Here is a 10921-nt window from a genome sequence, read left to right on the forward strand (position 1 = left end):
AACAAAGCCCCACTTCAGAGCCCTCAGTCCCCCTACCCTTTCTTTTTCATCAGCTTCCGAGGTGTGAGAAAGGAGTCAGAGAGAGGCAGGGAGAGGGAAGAGGAGGAGGAAGTGAGAGCAAGTGAACAGGGGAAAGGATATAACTGAGTGAAGGGTGGATGGATGGAAATTACTGATGATGGAAAGGAGGAAGAAGAGAGAAGAGCGAGGAGGAGGAGGAGGAAGAGGAAGAGCGTTAGTTGAAGGTTATTGTAAAAACAACTATAACAAAGCTGCACATTTACATCACCTCAGACAGGGCACACACACACAACGAGGGCCAGGTCAGTGGGAGTGCTTCTTAATTAAGGTTAGAGGACAAGTTTGTCTCCACCCGAGGTTCTTCACTGATTAAAGTTCCATGAATGAGAGGCGAGATGAAAGTGTGCCGGAGTGGAGTCCCTCAGGATACATCGTTGGGTTTGGAGAACACCAACTCTCCTGAAAAAAAAGTGGTGTCGCTCGTTTTTAATTTCTAACCTCTCTCTCTCTCTCTCTCTCTCTCTCTCTCTCTCTCTCTCTCTCTCTCTCTCTCTCTCTCTCTCTCTCTCTCTCTCTCTCTCTCTTCCTGGCCTTCATTATCCTCCCTCTCTGACGCCTCCACCTCACCTCCCTTCACGTCAGCCTCTCTCGCCAACACGAGGCTCGCGACACCACACGGCAGAAGTGCGTCGCGTCCCACCATTGTGTTCCTCCCGTCATTCATACCTTTGCGCGAACACTGCGCCTGCTCACAAATGTTGTCTCATGAGCGGCTTTCGTCTGGGGAAAAATGCCTCTTAAATTAAGCTTTTTGAGAGGGCGAGTTACGGCCCAGACTCCAGAAGAATCACGGCAAAAGGCGATGCTCTTCTTACTTTATATATCACCGAACCCTAACGCTCTGGAACGCACGAGGGACACTGTAACAGAGGACACGTCGAGGGAAGTGCCAAAGTGTACAGTGACATATACATGGTAACTTCTGAACTGCGACACTGGGTGGAAGATGAAGGGGGGTGGCACTGAAGGAGGTGGAACAGAGAATGTGGAGTGCCTACTGAGGGGATGAAGGGAGGGGATCACGCAATGGGGTGTTGTATTTCAGAAGGAGAGGATGAGAGAGAGAGAGAGAGAGAGAGAGAGAGAGAGAGAGAGAGAGAGAGAGAGAGAGAGAGAGAGAGAGAGAGAGAGAGAGAGAGAGAGAGAGAGAGAGAGAGAGAATCAGGCCCTTCCGGTAAGGATGAAGAAAGGAAGGAAGGAGAGAAGGAGGAGGTAGAGACAGCGCTAGGAGTAATAAGGAGAGGCAGGGAGAGAGGAGGAGGAGGAGGAGGAGGGAGATGAGACTAAAATAAGTCACGTATTAAAGTTTTGCATGTTTTACTTTGGAGATGAGAAAGTGTAGCATAAAAGTTTACATGTAGAGTACCCGGGCTCTTTATTTTCTCTCACGGAGCGACACAACAACGACAACAATTTTCTGGGCTGAAATTTACGTTCAAATATTCGTTTTACTTCTCAAGAAACTCCACAACATTACTGGAGTTACAGTAAATAATTTTGTTCTGTGTGTCTGTGTAATAATAATAATAAAAATAATAATAATAATAATAATAATAATAATAATGTCTGTGTGTGTGTGTGTGTGTGTGTGTGTGTGTGTGTACTCGAATTTATGCTCAAATATTCGTTTTACTTCTCAAGAAACTCGACAGCATTACTAAAATTAGTGTAAATACTTTTCTTGTGTGTGTGTGTGTGTGTGTGTGTGTGTGTGTGTGTGTGTGTGTGTGTGTGTGTGTGTGTGTGTGTGTGTGTGTGTGTGTGTTCATTAGGGCAGACGACGCAAGTCCAGGGAGAAGACTAACAAGGGGGTCACTAACACATTTAGCCGCTCACGTACCTGAAGGTAGGAACAAGATTATAAAGGATTACAAAGGATTACGAGCAGCAAAGGACCTTCAGATGCTTGTAAGGCTGATGGACTTCACTCTTTTAAATAAGTCTATTATCAAGAGCAAATGAGCAGTATGGCATTAGTGGGTCTCGTTTATCCCTTCTGGTAAATCTCGCTGGAACAAGAAAAAGTGATCACTCATTACTGCGGAAAACAAATCGGGTCTACATATGAGAATAACAGAAAAAATAAGGTACAATTCACAAGTGCGTTTGTTTAAAGGGGAGAGTTTAAGCGGCATTATGTTAATGCACTAAGTGTAGAGTGTAGGTATGGCCAGGGTGGGTTTGTCTAGGGTGTTGGCAGGCTGTGTTTGTCAAGGGATGGTTGGGGAACGTTACCCAGAGCTTTCCAGTGAGGGGGGCAGTGAATCGCGCCATGACTACGTACTGAATCTATATACTTTCCAGTGTGGGTTACTGTATTGGAAACCATTAAAAACAAAATAAACGCGTATTCATTTAATAACATGTATAGTTTGAACAGCACCAGTTTCATCTTTCCAGAATAGCCATATTTTTTTTTTTTTACATGAAAGGTCATTCTTGCTTTTTGTAATCATTGCTTATTAATTGACTATGAAGTAATCAACTGGTGAGAAAAAGACCACCTCAGTCTTTCGTGAGCTGCGGCACTGCGCCAGTCGATGCCAGATTCTGCTTACGAACTTTTCATTCTATCCCATTTCTTGTCTGGTCTCCCACCACTGCGTCGATAATCTTTTCCGGGTTGAGTCCGTCAGTCCCTCGCTTCATTTAGTGTCTGCCTTCACGGAAACTTGAAAATGTCCTGCCAATCTTCATTTATGCTCCATTATAGTTTATATTATAACGTCTTTCATTTTGCTATATTTTCCTTGACCATGCTAATATTTCAACGTTTCAACGTTTCAACGTTTTAGTTCCTGCTTTCACACTATTTGCCTTCCATAATAGCCATAAGTTAACAAATCATAAATTAATAGCACATAAGTAGGAAATTCAAAGGCCTCCAAGAGTTTTCGATGAGGTGATTTGCATGCATTATTCCAGCGAGGAGAGTTGATGTCAAAATTATGAACCTTGGCCGCACACACACGAGACACTGCAGAGATTACTAATACTAATACATCATCATGTCTGAGCTTTGCAGGAATCTGATGTTGTTGTATTGTGGAAACCTAATCAAACAGTATATAATTTTACTGTCAGGACCACCGCGACGTTATCCCCACGCAAGGCTAACAATAGTAATCTTCCAGGCAACTCCTGCGTTTGCTGAGAGTTGTATGTGGTGGTTACCAAGAGCAGGGAACGGTAGAGGCTCACTGGAACTGAGTTAGGTCACGGCCAAGGCAAACAGTACGTTATTTCTCAGTTAAATAGCGTTTTCAATAGCATTCTATTTTTTGTAGTTAATGACACTGCCTGTTTAAGCTTAAGTTTCGTACATCCCTTAATAACGTTATTAATAAGTAGTAGGTTTGATTTCGTGCATAATTTCCTGGCTGTGATAAGATGCTAGTCTCAAACTAAGAACGACAAAAGGAAGCTGGAGAGACAGAGAAACAGATAAAGATATATATGAAAAAAAATAAATAAATAAATAAGATACAAGTAACGGGTTAGGCTTGAACAGACAGGTAGTCGACAGATTTTGATACATAGAAAACTGGCGATGGCTGTTGTTCTATAGTATATGCATAATCTCTCTCTCTCTCTCTCTCTCTCTCTCTCTCTCTCTCTCTCTCTCTCTCTCTCTCTCTCTCTCTCTCTCTCTCTAACGTTGTAGTTAAAGAATTCTTACCACCTCAAGACATAGACTGCGATAACTGTACACACACACACACACACACACACACACACAAAGAACGGAAGACTGATTACCAACATAAAACCGCGAAGAGAGTTCACCATGGACTTCATACGAACGAAAAGTGGGTGAAAGAGAGAGAGAGAGAGAGAGAGAGAGAGAGAGAGAGAGAGAGAGAGAGAGAGAGAGAGAGAGAGAGAGAGAGAGAGAGAGAGAGAGAGAGAGAAAGCATCAATTTCTTATCTGATCTTTCCACGAACAAATCACATGCACAGGAACTGCAATAATGCCAATGAACGTGTAAGACCTTTTACAGACTGACCTTCTGGTGTAAAACTTGAGAATCCTTGAAATAACCACCAAATAAAGAGGAATACCATTTATCTAAAGAATCCTTCCATAAAAGATTAAAGCATTATATAGGGCGTAAGAAAAGTATATATAAGAGATTAAGGGCAGGTGAAGAAGCTTTAAGTTAGAACAGTCAGGAAGTTAACAAGGAAAGCTAAGGACAATTATGAATTTTGAATTAAAGGTAGCCAGCCAGGCGAAGACAGACCCCAAGGGATTTTATCAGGTATACAGGACGAAGAATAAGGATACTGTAGGTCCATTAAAGGCAGCAGATGGGGAGCTGGTTAGTTCTGGGAGGAGATTAGTAAACTTCTGAATGATTATTTTTTAACTGTCTTCACCCAGGAAAACATGCAGGATATGCCAAATAGTGAACAGATGATTAGAGCAGATGAGAATGAGAAGCTGACAGATATTTCCATAACTAGGGAGATAGTGGAACAGGAAATAGATAGGCTAAAAAAGTTCAAGACACCAGGACCGATGAAATATATCCCAGAGTACTTATGGAATGTAAAGAGATTATTAGTGAGCCGTTAGTTTCTGTCTTTAGGAAATCACTGGAGTCGGGTGAGGTACCAGTAATGTGGAGGCAGGCTAATGCAGTACCCATCTTTAAGAAAGGAGATAAAACTTTAGCGTCTAATTATAGACCTGTCAGTTTAACTTCAGTTGTAGGTAAAATGTTAGAGTCAATAATAGCGAGGAACATTAGGGAACATTTAGACAAACATAACTTGATAAATCAGTCACAGCATGGCTTCACGAAGGGGAAGTCTTGCCTGACAAACTTGTTAAGTTTTTACAGTAAGGTGTACGAGGCAGTAGATAATGGTGATAGTTATGATATCTTATATCTGGACTTTAGTAAAGCATTTGACAAGGTACCCCATCAAAGGCTCTTGAGAAAGGTTAGGGCACACGGGATAGATGGGAAGGTGTTAGGCTGGATAGGGTCATGGCTTGGTAACAGGCGACAGAGTGGTAATAAACGGCTCGAAATCCGAGTGGGGTCATATAATTAGTGGGGTGCCACAGGGATCAGTATTAGGGCCATTGTTATTTTTAATATATATCAATGACTTGGATAGTGGAATTAGTAGTGATGTTAGTAAATTTGCGGATGACACAAAGATAGGTAGATTAATTAGGTCAGAATCGGATGCCATCGCCTTGCAGGCAGATTTAGATAGGATGAATGAATGGACGGATAGATGGCAAATGCAATTTAATATCAATAAATGCAAAGTGCTTAGCGTAGGTAGAGGAAACCCACACAATAGGTACACATTAAACAACCAAAATCCGGTAGATACATGGTACGAGAAAGATTTAAGAGTTATAGTTAGCTCTGAACTCCGTCTAGGGAAACAATGCATAGAAGCCAGAAACAAGGCAAATAGGGTACTAGGATTCATTTTTAGGAGTGTTAAAAGTAGAAGGCCGGAAGTAATATTAAAGTTATACTTGGCGCTGGTCAGACCTCATCTAGACTACGCTGTGCAGTTCTGGTCCTCACATTACAGGAAAGATATAGGTCTATTAGAATCAGTACAGAGGAGAATGACTAAAAGGATACAGGGGATGAGGAGTATCCCTTACGAGGCGAGGTTGAAGCTGTTAAATTTACATTCTTTAGAGAGACGTAGGTTAAGAGGGGACCTGATAGAAGTCTTTAAGTGGTATAAGGGTTATAACAAGGGAGATGTAAGCAAAATTCTTAGGATCAGCAACCAGGGTAGAACAAGAAATAACGGGTTCAAGCTTGAAAAATTTAGGTTTAGGAAGGGGATAGGAAAAAATTGGTTCTCAAATAGAGTGGTAGATGAGTGGAACGGACTCAGTAATCATGTAGTTAGTGCTAGGACACTAGAGAGCTTTAAGAGAAGATTAGACAAGTTTATGGATGGGGATAGCAGATGGAAATAGGTAGGTGTGTTTCATACAGGGACTGCCACGTGTAAGCCTGGTCGCTTCTTGCAGCTTCCCTTATTTCTTATGTTCTTATGTTCTTATGTTCTTAATTTTCTTCTCTTCTCTTGCTATATATATATATATATATATATATATATATATATATATATATATATATATATATATATATATATATATATATATATATATATATATATATATATATATATATATATATATATATATATATATATATATAATATATATATATTGGTGAAAATGTCATTTTTTTTAAACGAGAGAATTCTTGGAAAAGAAACATCAAATAGAATGCAATGTCATTTATCCAAAATAGTCCTTCTATTTTTTCGCTCGTTTTCTAATTTATTTTTTCTCCCGTGAAGGTGTATCTTGATCTTGATGGTACAGGTGGCTCAGGATCACTCCTGAGCCAGGCCTTTGGATCGGCAACTCCTGTAGAAGGGGAAAAAAAGAGAAACGAACAGCATCCTCTATCCTAATTGTTCATCCATCTGGCACGCCACATTCTCTCCAGAAACTCTTTCACTGCCTCAATCATCCTTTCATTCGCCTCTCTACACAGTCCCAGCAACAACACCATCCATTCCTTTCCTGTCTTGTCCACTCTTTCATTCCTATCATGCCCTAACTCAGTCAGTATCACTTGCATCATCTCATTCCTGTCTCTGGCATACTTCACACACTCCAGCACCACATGTTCCACCGTCTCATCCTCTCCCATGTCACACATCTGGCACACTTTGCTGCCGGACTCAGACCACCTGTAACTCCTTGCATTCACATCCATACACTGTGCCCTCGCTCGGAAGAGAAGATCACCGCCCAGGCTTCCATCATACCACCTTTCATACCTCGGGGCCTCTTTCTCCTTGTACCATTCCAGGGTCTTCTTTCTTTCCATTTCATTCTTCCATTCATTCAGTCCCACACATTTCACTTCTTTGTCTATCTCATTCTTCCATTTTCTCACATCCCATTCGGCTCCCACTCTGCCTCCTCTTGTTACCACCCATTCACGCTCATTTTGATTCCTACCAACCATTCTTATCGCCCACACAACTTGCAATCCATTCCTGTCTGTCATTCTCATGCATCTCTTCCTCCATTTGCTTCCACTTTCATTCCACAGGTACACCTTCCTTGCTATTCTTGCATCATCCATTCTCTCAAGCCTAATCTTGTACCTAAGTGTGGCTTTTGTCAGTCTTTCTCTGAAGGTGCTCCATCCCATGTCACCTCTCAAGGCTTCAACTGCTGTGCACCTCGGTGCACTCAGTGCCATCCTTGCTACTCTATTCTGGCCCACTTCTAACTTATCAATTTCACTTTCATTCCATGCAATCACATCCATAGCATACATTATACATGGCACAGCCACACTCTTCCACACTTCTCTCAACACATCATACTTACTTGCTCTCATCCTTGCCGCGCTTCCCAATCGACCTACCCACTGGTTTACCATACTTATCTTTTCATTCTTTGCCTTTGCACACCCACTAGGACTCATCCACATCCCTAAGTACTTGTATTCTTGCACCTGTCTCAACTCATTCTCTCCAAGTCTCCATACCACATTACTTTCATCCTCTGATCTATTCACAATCATTACTTTGCTTTTCTCACTGCTAAACCTTACTCCAAAGTCTTTACCATAGCCATCAACTACATCCAACAAACTTTGAAGTTCATCTGCCGATTCACTCATAACAACTACGTCATCTGCATAAAGGAGCACACATACTTTATCATTCCCCACACTTACCCCTACATTCATTCTTCTCATCCTGGCTGCTAGCTCCTCTGTATACAGGCTAAAAAGGGTTGGTGACAATATACAGCCCTGCCTAACTCCTCTCTCACTCTTCACCCAGTCTGTTTCTATGTCTCCTAGCCTGTATCTAGCTCTTGTGTCCACATACATACTTTGCACTATGTTAACTATCTTTGCACTCAATCCAATCTTTTCTAAGACTCTACCTAGCATTTCTCTGTTCACTCTATCATAAGCTTTCTCTATATCCAGAAAACCTAGGTACAATTTACCCCCATCCTTCTTTTTCTTCTCAATCATTTCATTCACCACAAACATATTGTCCTCAGCTCTCCTATCCCTACGAAAACCATTCTGTTCTTCACCCAGCACTCCAGCTGTCTCAATCCATTTACACAGTCTCTCATTCAACACTGCACTGAAAACTTTACCTATTGTATTCACTAATGCAACTGGCCTGTAGTTCTTCAGCTCATTCTTACTCTTAAATCCTCCCTTATGCAACAGACACACTCGGCTCTCATTCCACTTTCTTGGCACTCTCTCTTCATCCCACACTCGGTTGAATAACTCAGTCATTCTGTCTATCACTACCTCCCCACCATTCTTGTAGAACTCATAGGGTATATCATCTGGACCTGCTGCCTTGCCATTCTTCTGCCTTCTCACACACCTCTCCACTTCATCCCTACTGATTCTTTCATCCAGTTCATCTGCATTCTTCCTTTCCAGTGTTACACATCCTTCTCTCACACTAAACATTTCACCTACCCCACCTACTTCTTCCCAGAACCCTTTGATTGCCTCCCTGATTCCCTCCTTCTCTGTTATAACTACACCCTCCACTTTTAGACTCTCCACACCAACACTGCCTGACATATTCTCACCTCTCATGAACTTGTACCATTCACGGCCACCTTCCATACCTTTCTCCCTTAAAGATTGAATCACGCTCCTTTCACTCTTCACTTTAGCATTCATTATCATTCGTCTCGTCAACCGCTGCTGCTTCACATACGCTGCCCATGCATTCAGATACTCATTCTCTGCCTCATCGCTTTCATGCCTCTTTTTCCTCAGCCATCTACACTGTCTACTCATTCTCTTTCGCTCCTTCCTAGCCGCTCTGATTTCATCATTCCACCATGGTTTACATACATTCTTTCTTCTACCTACTTTCACAAATCCTATCTGGTTCTCAGCAGCACCCCTCACGTCCTCAACCAGTTTCTCATTCAGATGCTCCACGTCATGCACACTTTCGTCGTCCCAGCTTCTCTCACTCAGATCAACCTGAAAGTTCTCCCACCCTACATCTCTCAGTCTCCACTTCTTTCTCTTACTTGCCACTTTCACTTCATTCCCACCCTGCATCAAGCACTCCACCACCAGCATGTTGTGATCGGACACAGTATCAACCAAACCATCCTCATCTATCCACATGTGCGACACAATTTCACGCATTCTTCCATTCACCAACATGTAGTCAATTGCCGATTCCTGTTCTCTTGCACTCCAAGTCAAACGCCCCTCAGCCAAAGTAACGTTCAGATTTTCCAGCTCCAGTTCATCAACAAACTCTCCAAGCATTTCACCATTCCTGTTCACCTGTTCCCCCAGTATTCCCACATGTGCATTCATGTCACCCATAATTAGCACTCTCTCCTCTCCATGCTCTCTCACAACTTTCTTAAGTATGTTATACTTCCTCCTATTTTCCCTCTCTGCTCTTTCACCCATGACAGTCATGTACGCTACCACCAGTACCACCTTCTCTGGTCTGCCACGACCATCCATGCATTCCACTCTTACTGCAAGCACATCCTCACTACTTGTACACTCCCCCACATCAATCTCCTCTACTTTCAGTCCTCTTTCTTTCTTGTAGAGTAGGGCTACGCCTCCTCCCAGTGTTTCCTGTGCCTTACGCCCCTTTCCAATCATAACATACTCGCATCCCTCCATTCGTACATCATCTCTCAGGTGAGTCTCAGTGAGCCCGACTAAGTCGAACCTCCACTCCCTGAGCTCCTTGCATACATCCTCAAACTTGCCCACACCCCATCCTCTCACATTCATACAGCCAATCTTCACACATTTACTTGCCTGGTTAGTCTCTTTTCTTCCATGTTTGCTGACATCAGTGGGTCCTCCTCATCATGCGTCGTCCACACAACACACCTGCCTCGCCCTCATCCACTCGGCCAGTCGACGTCCTAGCCTCTCATTCCCGTTGTGGTTGAGGTGGACCCCGTCTCTCCCGAAGAATTTGTCCTGGTCGAGGATCCCATCCATGTCCAGGAAGCTCACGTTGCCCTTCTTCCCTGCCATCCATTCCATTTTGACCTTCATGAGTTCCATGCATATCTTGCGGTTCATTTCTCTTCTGACTTTCTCATACTGCACTCCTTCCCGTGGGCGCCGCAGGACCCCCACCACAGCCAAACACATCTTTTCTTCTGCTGCCCTCACTGCTTCTATCACTGCCTTTACTGTGTCTTCAGCACCTGCCTCTACTAAGTTGTTGCCTCCTCCTTGGACAACTAGCAGGCTTCTCTCTTCCATTTCTTGCACTTCTTCCTTGACTTTCCTCTTGACGTCTTGGATCTTAGCACCTCCCATGCTGGTGCACTCAATTTCCCTTCTCACAAAGTCGGGAGGAGAACAATGACGATGTTCTTAATCTTGATCTTATTGTTCTCGTGACGTCTTCCGCAAGTCAGCCGCTAGAGAGCACAGAGTCAACATGTCTCCTCTAATTTAACACCTAAACTCCCTCAGGCGTACTTCCCAGGCGTGCACAAGGGACTTTTTCATCTCTTTTAGGGTCCCTTCCCTTTCTTCCTTGCCACGACACACTGGCAGCACTGCCAGCTGCCTCTGTGTGTAAGCACCTCCTCCCTTGTCTGGTGTGGTCTGCCACCACCACGCTGGTTCACCTGTGGCTCCCAGAATTGCCTCTCTAAAAGTGTGCCTCTGTGTCGCTCACATCTACACCACTCCATAATGAAGCGTTCCATCGCCTCTCGCCTCTACACAAGCTAGTGTTGTGCAGCCTTTCTGCACCGCAC

The 10921-nt window shown here is 43.2% G+C and overlaps 1 protein-coding gene across 1 annotated transcript in view; it reads right to left on the bottom strand.

Moving 5' to 3' along the window:
• Window positions 1–10007: 10007 nt before the first annotated feature.
• Window positions 10008–10921, bottom strand: part of LOC135109544 (uncharacterized) — a 1804-nt gene continuing 890 nt past the window's right edge. Inside the window, exon 1 of the mRNA XM_064020942.1 lies at window positions 10008–10921. This exon is cut by the window's right edge and continues 890 nt beyond it. Within this exon, the coding sequence (XP_063877012.1) occupies window positions 10008–10472 (465 nt within the window). The 5' untranslated portion in view covers window positions 10473–10921.

Source organism: Scylla paramamosain, chromosome 19 (genome assembly GCF_035594125.1).
Source record: "Scylla paramamosain isolate STU-SP2022 chromosome 19, ASM3559412v1, whole genome shotgun sequence".
Taxonomy (NCBI): Eukaryota; Metazoa; Arthropoda; class Malacostraca; order Decapoda; family Portunidae; genus Scylla; species Scylla paramamosain.